The following is a 14,560-nucleotide window of genomic DNA, read 5'->3' as shown; positions in this document are numbered from 1 at the left end:
TATTAGTCGATACAGTTTGAGCGAAATTGTATACACAGAGAGTGTTTATACTTGGTGATACCTTGAGCGAGTGTGGTAGATCATCTACACCTAGAAATCAAGGAAGATCAACGCTGTAACATCTCTTTGTTCATAGTGAAATCCAGCCAATTGGCTGTCAATGCAGAAGAGTGGACGTAGGCTTGAATCAAGCCGAACCACTATAAACCGAGTGTTCAATTCTCTCTTTTCTTTACTCAGTCTTACGTTGATTATTATTTATTGCAAATCCTTTAACTATTTAAGTATTGTGGAATCATCAAGAAAAATCCTTTATATACCTATTCACCCCCCTCTAGGTACACGTACTAGCTATATCAACCCTTTTCAGTACATCAAAAGCTTTCTTCCTTAGCACATCATCTGTTTAGTGAAGCAAGAGCAAAGGATCTTAAGTCAAAAACACTAACCCTTTCCAGTACATCAAAAGCTTTCTTCCTTAGCACATCATCCGATGTGTACATGATGACGTTGTCAATCCCAAGATTTTGCACTTTAATGATAAGTAGAATATACAAAATGCAATGGCACAAAATCAACATCTTTAACTATAATACCTGCAAGGCAGCAAAATGGCTAGGAACAAATGATGAGAAATCTAGAGTTTCACTCTCACTCTCCTGTGAGATATCTCCTTCTGTGGTGCAAAGCAAGAAGTCAATGGCATGTTTCTTTAATCTCCAAGGTACAGTAGCTGAACAAAACATGCCTTAGGATGCCAATTGCTTGCCACCTTCTGGTTTGACTACCCCGAATTTCATTCTTTACAGCATTAAATCCTCCTCAGCATTATGAGCAACAGTTGGTTTGACTACCAACAGTTATGGTGCTGGTCATCATGTCAATAGCAGACCCTGTTATCAAGCCAATGTAAGATAAATGGCAACATCTCAAGAAGTGTGAAAGTTCAATCACTGGATACATGACCTGATCCAATGTTATGAATGTCAAGATGGTGAATTAGTTCAAAAAGCACGCCAAATGGACCTAAGATTGATCAGACCACCTTGTCAGTCTTCTTGAGGGGCAAGTCAGTGGCAATAAACTGATTAGCCACTGGCAAACGAAGATGTTCACTCGAAGCTCGCTGCACCCACTCCTGATATGACAAGGAATCAAAAGCGAACACCAAAATGCATTCTTTGGAAGTTGACTATACAGTAACAAACAGTTAAGGTCCATGAGGACTACATCTTTTGATACCTGGATTGTCAAGTCAGTAAGTTTATCTACGCAATATGCAGTTGCATACCATGGCTCGACCATGTTAGTTTCCCCTTCAAATTTCTTTGACACCCAAAAAAATTCTGTTGGTCACATGAAAGAATGTGATGAAAGTTCTCCAGGCTCAAGCATATGAACACAATTAGGCTAATGGAAGTATTTCATATAGTCATGACAATGAAATCTAACTCTTTTGAACTGCGTTCATTAAGAGGGAAGCTTAGGAAGATAAAAAAAAAGGATTGACAATGCAATCCTATGTCACTCAAAGTAAAAATAAGCATTTTATCCTTTTCCTGAATGCAGTAACTTTCATAAATATGGAAGTAAATAAATGATGAAAATTTGATGGTGTACCAGCAAATCCATTATGTCGATGTATTTGAAACATTCACGATGCTTTCTAGTTGCTATGGTATATATTCAGAAACAAAAATAACTGAGGACTGTTATAGCCTCTTTCTCCAAGATGCCCATAAGAGGAAAGGACATATCTAATATACGCATATCAACGGATGCAGGATGAGACGATCTTACTAGAAGTTTCTTGAAGAAAGCTTCTCAAGTACTGCACGGATGATGCTGGGATTAAATTTAGAAGGCAAGGATGACTTCACAAGCCAATCTTTTCGTGGGTACAACTGACAAAAAATTGATATTAAAGTAAATATTCCAATGCTTTTTGGAGTTATGTTTTTTACTGAAATAGTTATCATATGCCGCTTTTCTTGATTCATATGCCAAAAATCAAATTTAGCAGGAAAAGAGAGAGCTGTAAATAAGTAGACGAAAGTAATGGAGTGAGTGGAGAAAGGGGCAAAAATTTTGTAGAAGGTATATGCTAAAGTCCAATATTTTAAGGCTGGCCTGAATAAAAGAGGAAAGTAAAGTCAAAAGTTTTGATACTGCCCTGGAAAAACATCCAAGTACAACCATCAAAAGAAACATCCAAGTACAACCAGATATACTTTCTAGCAAAGGAAATTGATCACATCTTGTGACTTCCGTCGGGTGTCATTGTAACTCAAAAATCAAAGTTAAATCTGAATAGGACTTTATGTTATCTCATCACACCAATTCCCTCTGACTCCTAAACTTCCAAGAGAAAATATCTAGTATCTACATTGTATGCTATTCCAGTTTACTTGAAGAGGACCAGCAGGATTGGTCTGAAGTTTGAACTAGGAAAGATACAAATGTTTTCCATAGAATGCATGCACATCATCAATTTAGAGAGGTAAACACATTATACAAGAAAGTTTGGATACCTTCATATTTGATGCTATAGAGACCACATAACTCATTGGAGAGATCTTATCTTGATTGTGCAACAATCGTCTCCCTTACAGCTGCAATCTTCACCAAAAGATTAAATTAGGATCCACACAAAACCTCTGACATTCATATTTAATCACACAAGATGAGGTGCTCATACAGGGTGGGTTCAGAATCCTTTAATTCCAATTCAAACTTGAATCACATTCACTCATTCCATGCCACTGCCATTTATGATCAATTCGACAGATTTAATGTACATTGCAATTTGGAAATGTTATGCCTAATTTTCTAGTCACGTACAAAAGACAGATTTAAAATACCATTTTACCCATTTCAAAATATATTAGACATGGAAACATGTACACATGGTAGTGTCTGCTAGTGTGTTTAGTTACTGCTCAACAAATCAATGACAAAGATTAGAGAATTACGATCTCTTTCTTTTTATCAGGCCCGTCAAAAACCAACCTTGATGCTGTTAAAATGTCCAACCCAAAAGTTTAAGCTGGTAAGTGTAAGGAGACCACATGAATATAAGGCCCATATAAACCCGGTAGACATGCAATGTGAGGTACTTCAACAGATGCGTTATTCAACAAATGCGTTATTCTCTTTTAACACAAATGAGGTAGTGCTTTCTCATTTGACAAACTAAAAGCAACTATTCTAGTAAGAAAAATACCCTTGACAAGCCTCTTGAACTCGTAAGCTTACATTATAATGCATTACCATGTTACGAAAGTCACAATCAAAGATAGAGCTGCAAGGACCAAAATTTAGATGACTTCCCTTCTATTGAAGCCCTAATGGATACATCTGCCGGTTCTACCTGTATTCAGAGTCATCCAATAACTTTTTTCTCCACATTTTGTAGAACTTTAGCCATGATGGAAACATCATCACATTTGTGATAGCTATTAAAGGACAAAGGGATGTTTAAGAAGCACAAGTATCATCAAAAGGTTGATTTCTTGCAACTGTTAGAGGCTATTATTTATTTAATTAATACAATTGATAAAGTGAATGTCCCCTGAGAGACTTGCTCTGACAACATTTGATAGAAGTTGTATCTAGCAAAGTATAGAAGAAGCTTGAATGCATGTAGCCTCAAGTTCCCAATTACGAAAATGCTGCAATGCGGAGCATCAGGATTCTTGGCTAGCATTGTCGCTGTAATATAAAGTCCATACACCAGCCAATTACCTCCTTAGCTAATGTATAACATAGAAATGAGTAAATACATGCAAGGGCCACAGGTAGTATCCTGAACTTATCATATTTGCAACTCATAGTCCTAAATAGGTATTTTGGATCCATACCTCGTCATAAATCCACTCGCAAACGCCAGACTGGTGTAAGATGTCAATGTATTTAAAGAGCAATCCCATGATATCTTGCATGTGCTATGCTTTTTGGTGCAATACATGATTAGAATTTCAAGCCTCATAATCTGGGCTTTCTTACACGACCGAGTTTCTGCCAAAGGGGATAAGCAAAGCCCTAAGTTGGTGAGAATGGTTTTTTGCAAATGACCTGAAAGAAAAACAGAGAAACGCCCAGAGGCAAGAATAGCCAGAACAGAACAACATACCGTGATCAACATCAGTCATCTCAATAACAACATTAAAGAAAGGAATATTTGAATCCACAATGCTTTCACAAGCAGACAAACTAGTGGCCCATCTTGCAAAGTCATTTGCATCGTAACCGATCATAAACCCTTCGAAAAGAGACTTGATCAAAGTAGCTGAAAACTAGCAGAGAAATCCAACCGGTACATTCGAAAGAAGAATAAAAGGAAAAGGGAAGACACAAAGCGTAAACGGCTCAAGTCGGAACTTCAAAGATCGACCATAGCTCCCACATGGTTTTCTCCGAGGTCGTGCGTTAAATATGCACATATGAAAAAATAAGTCCACGTATTAACAGTTGATAGAATGAGTACGCATAAGTTTCCCTCAATACGGATCAAACATTCGAAATTTCTCTAGTTCTTTCAATCGATATATGCACATAATGAAACTACATCGGTCGAGAGCCGATTAGTGACAGCGAATCAACGAGCGAGCTGCCCGGACTCTCAAAATAGGGAATTGCACACCAACCTTGATAGTCATCCACGGTCAGCTCCGCGATCCAAGTCGAAGAGACGTTAAAAAACAAACAACCCAAAAAGGAAAGAATCGTCGCGCAAGCCGACGCACGCAATGAAGCGGCGGATTGGAACTACTAAAGACTAAACGCAAATCAGCAATTCCACCAATCGTGAACGTCACAATAGACGACAAAGCCCGGAAAAGACAAACCTCGAAGCACGGCATCTCCAGTCCCGGCCGACCCCAAAATCCCCGAGCCACCGGAGTCCGGGCAAAAACTATACTCAACGACACAGGAGGGAGAAAATGACGAGAAACGAAGGAGAAACCGTACGGACCGTGAGAAACGGTGGACCCATTTGGCGATCTACAGTACTCGCAGAAGCTCCCCGGCCGGCCGCACTCCACGCCGCCCTCCATGACCACCGACTCCCCCCTTCCGCCGACGCCGCCGCCGCCTCGTTGCGATGATTGGCCGCCATCTCCAATCGAAGCTCCTTCCCTTCAAGTGTTCATCACCAAATCCCGGCGTCTCCGATTTCTACGAGCTTCGAATCGGCGGAGTGAAGATGATGACGGACGACCGACCAGACGGACCAGCTTCAAGCGGAGCGGAAAGCAAGTCGTCGACGGAAGATTAGACGAGAGGGCGGAGGCGAATGCGCTGAGAACGAAACAGAGGAAGTGCAGCTCGTTCTCGGTCTGCTCTTCCACGAGAAGAGAGAGAGAGACAAAATCCAAAATATTTAGGGTTAATACCCTGAAAAACCCCAAACTGGTATACTTGTGATAAATTTACCCCAAACTATTTTTTTGACCACCAAAAACCCCAAACTGGTATACCTTTGACAAATTTACCCCAAACTGGTATACTTGTGACAAATTTACCCTCTGTTAGTTTTCGTTAAATTTTACTCTCAAATTATTAAGTTAAATGACACGTGACAGTTGACCGATATACCAATTTAGGATTTTACACTCTGTTTGTCACCGTTTACAATTTTTGTGATTTTTTTGTGGTGTTAATCCAATTTAACATAGGGTATATTTGTTACAAATTTACCATTTTGGGGTTTTTTCTAGTCAAATAAATTAGTTTGGGGTAAATTTGTCATAAATGTACTAGTTTAGGGTTTTTTATAGTCAGTCGGGATAAATTTGTCACAGGTATACCAGTTTGGGGTTTTTCATGGTCAAAAAATTAGTTTGGGGTAAATTTGTCACAAGTGTACCAATTTGGGGTTTTTCAGGGTATTAACCCAAATATTTAAGTGAGGAGAGAGAGATTTTAAGCGGGAGTCGTCCTTTCTTCTGCCAGTCCAGCCGAGCCAAGCCACCAGCCGAGAGTTATTCAAGAGAGAGTGAAAAGAGAGAGGAGAGAGAAAGAAGCGCAAAAGATGGAGAGAAGAGAGAGCAGACGTGGCGGGCCCCAAGGACAGGTGTCGACGCATGAATGGTTAAGAGCACGGATGACGTGGCATTGTTAGGGTACCTAATATTTTCTCCAGATTTACGTTAGTCCATGAAACGAATGATAGGTGTCATCCTTTGGGTCCACTGTCAGAAATTTTGAAATTGTCTCTCTCCCGTGTCACACAAGGCTCTCTGCTCTCTCCTTCCCCAACAACGCTTTGCTCTCTCACTCCCCCTATCGACTCACGATCCACTCTCTCTCGATGCTGCCTCTGCCTTGTCCGTTGCCTCCACCATCACCTCGTCCACCGATCCACCTCCAGCGATGGCTCCACCAATTAGGTCGTCCACTGCCCCCTACAGCCTAGGTCCAAAAACTAGCCCCATGTCCCCGGTCGTCATCACCTGTGACCCTAGGCTCTCCCTGAGCCCTTACATCCTCAAGGTCGCTTGCAGCTTGGATGACATCGCTTCCCTCCACCGGTCATCCGCCGTCCCCCGGGTCTAAGAACAAGTCCAAGGCCCCCATTGTCCACAAGCCCAAGCCTTCCATCAATCCCTGCATCCTCGAGGTCTCCTATAGCTCTAATGTCGTTGCCTCCCTTCATAGCTTCTAGATATGGCGAGGCTGTTAAGGTGAGGATGACCTTGCCCTTGCTGCGAGGGTCCAACCCTTGTCGACTCTGGCGAAAGCGACCCTTGCTTGTGGTTGGATGGCCGACTATCGATTACAGGCCAAAGGGAAAGAAAAGGAAAAAAGGGAAGAAACTTTGAATAAGAAGAGAAACCACAAGTGCAAAAGAGGAGAGAGACAAAGGGAGAGGAAGATAATTTCAAATAAAAATGTTTATGTGACTATCCTTAACCTATGAGAATATCAACTTGTTTTAGGCCATAAGAAATAAAAAAACAAATAATTAGAAATTATTGTAAGGATCACTTATTCAAGAATTTGCGATTCACATCTTGTTTTAGTTCAAAGATTATTATACTAGCAAATCTCATTTCAAAATTTCTAATGGTGGGCCTCAAAGATGGCACGTGTCACCAATACCACTTGCATATCTAATATTTTTTCGAGGAAGTGGCCTTAACTCACCTAATATTAATCTCAACAAGGAGACAATGAGCCCATGGCTTTGTAATGTTAATTGCATGGCTGGCCCTTGGTGGTGACCAAGCGGATGGTGAGTTCTGTGGAAAGTGATAGAGGGAAGGAGAGCATGTTTTGATTTGAACTACCACATATAATTTTAATGGGAGATCCATATAATTTTAGGTAATCTTTGTAGAACCTAAATCTATTTCTAGTATTGAGCATGTGGAATGTAAGATTCACATTATCAACAATTGTGATAAGCCCAATTGAATAAATTCCAACTTGGACATGTGTTTCTCCCAAGTTTTTGACTTTTTGCCTAATGGAATAAGTCAAAACTGTTGCCACCACACTAGGACATTAGCGTGTATTTCTAGCAATTCTATCCCTACGTTTCGACAGCGATCTTCCCTTCCTCTTTAAACTTTGCAGCCACCCTCTTAATTATATATTCACTAAACCTAGTACACGTACTAAAATGCATCTAAATAAAAGGATCCGATGAGCCCATCGTATTTAGTAATAGGTATACATATCAGCACACCCATCTCACTCATGCTTGTAAAGATCAATCTTCTCATTCCTAGGTAAATGATATGGAAACAGCAGCCCCTCGCCCCGCTCTTGCAACGTGGGGTTCATTCATCATTGCAAAAGCTCGATTTCTGCAAGTTTTGTATGTAGATCCTTTCCGAGCTCTTGTGCCCTCAATGGGGTCACGTACATAGAGTTCGAGGCTGCAATGATCTCCATCGATGGCAAAGAACGATGCCATTGTTGAGGTTGAATTCCACAGGGAGAGAGACAAAGGATAGGGAAAGGAGATAGAGAGTGGATATGCGTCACAATACTATGACCAAAACTTGAATGGGATAGCATTGCCCATCTAATAATCCACGCACCACCTTGTTCAATCTGCTTTTGCCATTAAACAAGATAAATGATCAATTTGTCTTCTGCTTAATGTAGACATTAACGAGTGCGAGGACCCACGGACATACCCATGTCGTGGAAGGTGTGAGAATCTGCCCGGGAGCTACACATGTGAGGACGTTGATAATCGTCGCATTATAGCTATTGTCGGTAAGTCTATCTCCTCATCATTTACCTAATGGTTGATATTCTATCGATCCATTCCTGATTTTGTAGTATGTTTATTGTTTTAAAGATTATTATATTAGTTGGTGTAATCCCCAATAACACAAGCAATGAGCCACAGGCTGCCAGTGTCCCTATTCAGTCCTAGGCTAAAGCTATTTACATCTTTTCTTTGTTTTTTTCTTTTAACTTCCCTCCTCGCCTTTTTTGTTTTCTGTTTCTTCTGAAGTTAACACTTTGAAACTACGTGCGTGAGGGGATACACAGCAGACCTAAATGAAAATTCCTCCTCAACCCAAACCTGCAAATCTTGGGCCAAAAAGAACAGCTAGGCCTGCAGATTTCACAAGGAAAAAAAAAACCCTAAAATTTAAAGCGAAAGTGAACACAAATTTGGACTAGACAAAGAAAAAGGGAAAATGGAGCACCGAATTAACCAATGACATATGAAGGTGATTGTTGAAGAACGCTAAGCGGTTGAGCTTCCTTAAAATCTGAACTGTGAAAATATTGGCCAAAAAAGCAGCACGGGAAGAGCCTAGTGACTCGAGTCTAAACGATGATTTATTTCTGAACTTTCTCAGCTCCTCTTGTGAAATGCTGAAGTGACAGTCGCTCTTGAGAATTAGATGGACGCGATGGCCCAAGTGAGACAAAAAATATTGGCCCAAAAAGCAGTGAATGTATTAGTTTTTCTTAGGATATAAAAAGTTATTTTTTATTTATTCTACATATTTAAAGATACTGTCATTATATATGTATGTGCGTGAAAAACTTGGCGAATCCGCCCCACGTACACTTTGAAGAAGAATATATAAATATTTATATGCATGTGTATATTTATTTATTTATTTAATTTTATGACAATAATTTATTATAAAAATATGAAATAATAATAAAACCCTAAAGACGATATCTTCTCCTTATCAGTCTTGCTTTTATAGGAGATGCAAGCTTGGTAAGTTCTTTAGGTAAGTAATGTGGCACAATTATATCTTAAATATTTCATCTTCACATTGTCTCACACTGGCTAATTTGTTCGGATTGTGATTTGTTTGACCATATTAAAGCAAACCCCGAGGTCACTCCTTTCTTATAAAATTCACCCATGAGGCCATTCCTTTTTATAAAAATAAGAAAATGTCAAGTTGTCATCTAGAAAGTAGTCTAGATCTTTTTTAGAAGAAAAATGTCAAGTTGTCACCAAAACAATTTCTATCACCATTAAATTGGGTAATTATATATTGAAAGATTGACTGACCATCCAAATCAATGGTGATGGTTATATATATTAAAAAATATTAACTAGGTTGTGCGTTTGAAATTGATCTTTTTTAATGAAGTATGTGGAGTGTATGAGGATTACATGCTTTAATCGTAATCTAGTAACATAGGGCGCGCATGTTTTTTTTTCTATTCCTTTTCTGTTCCCAACAAAAAAAAAAAAGTGTTTCTGTTCCGAGGAATAATTTTTGAATAAAAACGCATTTTGTAAACTTGTTCCGGAAATAAAAAATCAACAAAAACACGTTTGGTAAATTTTATTCTTTTTTGTTTCTTTCAATTTTTTAATATTTTTATTTTATTTTTCATTTTTTCCTTTCTTTTTATTTTTCTTTTTCGGTCGGCAGCCTCGCCTTGGCTTAGCCTCACCGGGGCTCGCCGAGCCAAGGCGAGGCTTGGCCTCGCCGGGGCCGACGAGGCTTCGGCGAGGTCGCCAACCCTCGACGGCGTCGCCCGCCCTCAACGGCCGGTCACCGGCCACGGCTGAGGCCGACGACCGGCGAAAGAAAAAAGAAGAAGAAAAGAAGAAGAAGAAGAAGAAGAAGAAGAAGAGAAGAAGAAGAGAGAGAAGAAGAAACGTTTCTTCAAAATTGTTTCTAGAACAAGAAGTAGGTTTTTTTGTTTGTTTTTTTTTGTTCTTTTTGTGTTCCAGGAACAAAAGAACAAAAAAAAAAAAGTGTTCCGAAACACTTTTTAGGAACGTTTCCATGCAACCCCATATATTCTTTGCCAGTGATTCTTGCGCCCGTCGTGCATATGTGCTGGTGCTTCAGTCTCGGCCACATTGAAGTGGAGAATTAGAAAGATAAACTTCAAACGAAATGGAGGAAAGCACTTGAAACGTCAGGGAGTTAAAATCTTTACAGAGGCAGAGTTGGCAAAAACAACCGACAGCTATGATGAAAGCAAGAAGCTGGGCGAGGGTGGTTTTGGTTCCGTTTATAGAGGGAGAGTAGTAGTGGATGTCGAGATCGTGGTCAAGAAAGCCAAAGATGTCCACAAGCCTCTAATGAAGAACGGATTCCAAGATGTACTCAAAATTGTGACGCAAACAAAACACAAGAAAGTGGTGAGGCTCTATGGCATATGTTTAGAAACTAGGATACCCTTACTAGTTTATGAATACATTTCGAATGGTACCCTCTTCGAACATATCCATCTGAATATGTCAACCATCTTGAGATCATGGGAAAACCGACTCAGAATAGCCGCAAAAGCTACATTTGTGCTCAAGGAAATGCATTCCAGCGAAATCATTCACGGCAACAATAAGTCGGTAAATATACTTCCAGATCAAAACTGCTCGGTGAAAGTATCTGATTTTGGAACTTCAGCACTTATATCACCGGAGCATATCGTAGCCACCGAAATAGAAGGGACATTGGGCTATATCGATCCAGAGTATTTAACCACTGGTAAGCTGACAATCAAGAGTGACGTATACAGCTTTGGAGTTGTCCTTGTGGAGTTACTCACCAAAAGGAAACCTGCAAGTTCTGTTGCTGATAAGTCTGGAGAGCCAATCAATATCATCCCTTATTTCATCTCTTCTGTGAAGGACAAGTCCATCTCTGGTGTCATAAATTTTGAGGCTGCTAGTGAAGATGAAATCAAGCAAGTATAAATGCTTGCTAAGATTGCAGTGAAGTGCTTGGATCAAAGTAGTAGAAAGAGGCCAACAATGAGTGAAGCGGCTCGGCAACTCCCCCCAATTCACCAGAGCTCGCCGGTTGCAGTAGAGCCCAATTTCGAAGTGCCTGAAACAATCTGTCCCACTGTGGAGATTCCAGTGACTCACTGTCTTTCTTGTCTAGGATTGGATCAAGGATGTTCCTACATTTGATCCTTTATTCCTGTGGTAACATGTAGTAATTGGCCACAAGGACTTTTGGGGTTGATTGTGTGTTTGCTATGGATTCTCTTAGCTTGTGGCGTGCATCCTCTACAAGCGTATATGCAATTAATTTCAGTACCTTCAATGTTAGTTAGTAGTACCCGCTAGCAATGTTTGTTGAACAACTGTCTTCGTTATGCTACCTTTATTTGTCCTTTTTTCAACATCCAGAGATGACAGAGATCTATCTTTCTTTAACGTTCATGACTCTCTATGACTCACATTTCCCTTTTCCCTACCAGCCCCCTCATTTTCATATCAGAACATATCTCAATTCAGTTCAAAGACCACGGGCCATCTGAGTTGGCAAACCTGCACCACATGTTGAAATGACGACAGATAGTGATGATTCTATTGGCATTGGGAAAATTCTAGAGGTCCGCATTTGATGATTGGATACTAGAATCAAGTTCCAGCATGAAAATCTAGCTGTCTTTCCTGGTATGTCATGGGTGATGTCGGTTTCATCGATAAGCATGGTTGGGTGTGGGTCATTGGTCGAGAAAGTGGTCGACTCAAGACTGGGGGAAAAAATGTTTACCCTCAAGAGGTACAGGATGAATAGTGTATGAATTGGCTTGGCAATGACATTATTTTTCTTGTAAGGATTTGTTGATAAGTTCGAATGGGCGATGCATAATTTCCACGGTCGCGCGGTGGTCGTGCGACGATCGTGCGGCGGTCGTGCGACGGTCATGGGGTGATTAATTTCAGTACTTTCAATGCGGCGGTCGTGGGCTGAAGAAAACATTGACCAAAGCTCCACGGTCGTGCGGTGGTCGTGCGACGATCATGCGGCGGTCGTGTGGCGGTCGTGGGGGGACAATCAAGAGTGACGTATACAACTTTGGAGTTGTCCTTGTGGAGTTATTGATAAAAAGAAACCCGCAAGTTACGTTGCTGATAAGTACGGAGAGCCAATCAATATCATCCCTTATTTCATCTCTTCTGTGAAGGACAAGTCCCTCTCTAGTGTCATAAATTTTGAGGCTGCTAGTGAAAGATGAAATCAAGCAAGTAGAAATGCGTGCTAAGATTTCAGTGAAGTGGTTGGATCAAAACAGTAGAAAGAGGCCAACAATGAGTGAAGTGGCCCGGCAACTCCCCCAATTCACCAGAGCTCGACGGTTGTAGTAGAGCCCAATTTCGAAGTGCCAGAAACAATCAGTCCCACTGTGGAGATTCCAGTGACTCACTGTCTTTCTTGTCTAGGATTGGATCAAGGATGTTCCTGCATTTGATCCTTTATTCCTGTAGTAACATGTAGTAATTGGCCATAAGGACTTTTAGGGTTGTTTGTGTGTTTGCTATGGATTCTCTCAGCCTGTGGCGTGCATCCTCTCCAAACGAATATGCAATTAATTTCAGTACTTTCAATGTTAGTTAGTAGTACCCGCTAGCAATGTCTGTTGAACAACTGTGTTCATTATGCTACCTTTATTTGTCCTTTTTTCAACATCCAGAGATGACAGAGATCTATCTTTCTTTAACGTTCATCACTCTCTATAACTAACATTTCCCTTTTCCCTACCAGCCCCCTCATTTTCATATCAGAACATATCTCAATTCAATTCAAAGGCCACGGGCTATCTGGGTTGGCAAACCTGCACCACATGTTGAATTGACGATAGATAGTGATGATTCTATTAGCATTGGGAAAATTCTAGAGGTCCGCATTTGATGATTGGATACTTGAATCAAGTTCTGACATGAAAATCTAGCTGTCTTTGCTGGTTTGTCATGGGTGATGTCGGTTTCATCGATAAGCATGGTTGGGTGTGGGTCATTGGTCGAGAAAGTGGTCGAATCAAGACTGGGGGAAAAAATGTTTACCCTGAAGAGGTACAGGATGAATAGTGTATGAATTGGCTTGGCAACGACATTATTTTTCTTGTGAGGATTTGTTGATAGGTTCGAATGGGTGATGCATAATTTCCACGGTCGCGCGGGGGTCGTGCGACGATCGTGCGGCGGTCGTGTGGTGGTCGTGGGGTGATTAATTTCAGTACTTTCAATGCGGCGGTCGTCGGCTGAAGAAAACATTGACCGGGGGCTCCACGGTCGCGCGGTGGTCGTGTGACGATCGTGCGACGGTCGTGGGGTGACAATCAAGAGTGACGTATACAGCTTTGGAGTTGTCCTTGTGGAGTTATTCACCAAAAGGAAACCTGCAAGTTCTGTTGCTGATAAGTCTGGAGAGCCAATCAATATCATCCCTTATTTCATCTCTTCTGTGAAGGACAAGTTACTCTCTAGTGTCATAAATTTTGAGGCTACTAGTGAAGATGAAATCAAGCAAGTAAAAATGCGTGCTAAGATTGCAGTGAAGTGCTTGGATCAAAACAGTAGAAAGAGGCCAACAATGAGTGAAGTGGCCCAACAACTCCCCCCAATTCACCAGAGCTCGACGGTTGTAGTAGAGCCCAATTTTGAAGTGCCTAAAACAATCTGTCCCACTGTGGAGATTCCACCACCGACTATCTTTCTTGTCTAGGATTGGATCAAGGATGTTCCTTCATTTGATCCTTTATTCCGTAGTAACATGTAGTAATTGGCCATAAGGACTTTTAGGGTTGATTGTGTGTTTGCTATGGATTCTCTCAGCCTGTAGCGTGCATCCTCTACAAGCGTATATGCAATTAATTTCAGTACTTTCAGTGTTAGTTAGTAGTACCCGCTAGCAATGTCTGTTGAACAACTGTGTTCATTATGCTACCTTTATTTGTCCTTTTTTCAACATCCAGAGATGACAGAGATCTATCTTTCTTTAACGTTCATAACTCTCTATGACTAACATTTCCCTTTTCCCTACCAACCCCTCATTTTCATATCGTAACAGATGTCAATTCAATTCAAAGACCACGGGCCATCTGGGTTGGCAAACCTGCACCACATGTTGAATTGACGATAGATAATGATGATTCTATTGGCATTGGGAAAATTCTAGAGGTCCGCATTTGATGATTGGATATTGGAATCAAGTTCCGGCATGAAAATCTAGATGTCTTTGCTGGTTTGTCATGGGTGATGTCGGTTTCATCGATAAGCATGGTTGGGTGTGGGTCATTGGTCGAAAAAGTGGTCGAATCAAGACTGGGGGAAAAAATGTTTACCCTGAAGAGGTACAGGATGAAT

At 40.8% G+C, this 14,560-nt stretch overlaps 1 protein-coding gene and 1 long non-coding RNA gene across 2 annotated transcripts; one reads left to right on the top strand and one right to left on the bottom strand.

The window, feature by feature from the left end:
- Window positions 1–438: 438 nt before the first annotated feature.
- LOC104440685 lies at window positions 439–4,151 on the bottom strand. Its single transcript, XR_005551103.1, has 5 exons — window positions 3,861–4,151; window positions 2,532–2,619; window positions 1,243–1,346; window positions 597–1,138; window positions 439–532 (listed from the first exon to the last, which is right to left on the bottom strand). It is a non-coding gene; the product is annotated as an uncharacterized LOC104440685 (long non-coding RNA).
- Window positions 4,152–6,375: 2,224 nt separating this feature from the next.
- On the top strand, window positions 6,376–11,155 carry LOC120293927 (wall-associated receptor kinase 3-like). The gene is made up of 4 exons (XM_039313739.1): window positions 6,376–6,552; window positions 7,737–7,869; window positions 8,119–8,232; window positions 10,305–11,155. Exons 1-4 carry the CDS (start codon window positions 6,376–6,378, stop codon window positions 11,153–11,155), a joined length of 1,275 nt encoding a protein of 424 aa, XP_039169673.1.
- Window positions 11,156–14,560: the final 3,405 nt, after the last annotated feature.

This window comes from Eucalyptus grandis, chromosome 5, assembly GCF_016545825.1.
Source record: "Eucalyptus grandis isolate ANBG69807.140 chromosome 5, ASM1654582v1, whole genome shotgun sequence".
Taxonomy (NCBI): Eukaryota; Viridiplantae; Streptophyta; class Magnoliopsida; order Myrtales; family Myrtaceae; genus Eucalyptus; species Eucalyptus grandis.
This window is presented reverse-complemented; position numbering and strand designations above follow the sequence as displayed.

Coding starts and splice junctions, on each gene's coding strand:
- LOC120293927 (XM_039313739.1), top strand. CDS start 6,376: ATGGCTCCACCAATTAGGTCGTCCACTGCCCCCTACAGCCTAGGTCCA. Junction 7,870..8,118: donor TGTGCCCTCAATGGGGTCAC/GTACATAGAGTT, acceptor TGCTTAATGTAG/ACATTAACGAGTGCGAGGAC. Junction 8,233..10,304: donor TCGCATTATAGCTATTGTCG/GTAAGTCTATCT, acceptor CTGGTGCTTCAG/TCTCGGCCACATTGAAGTGG.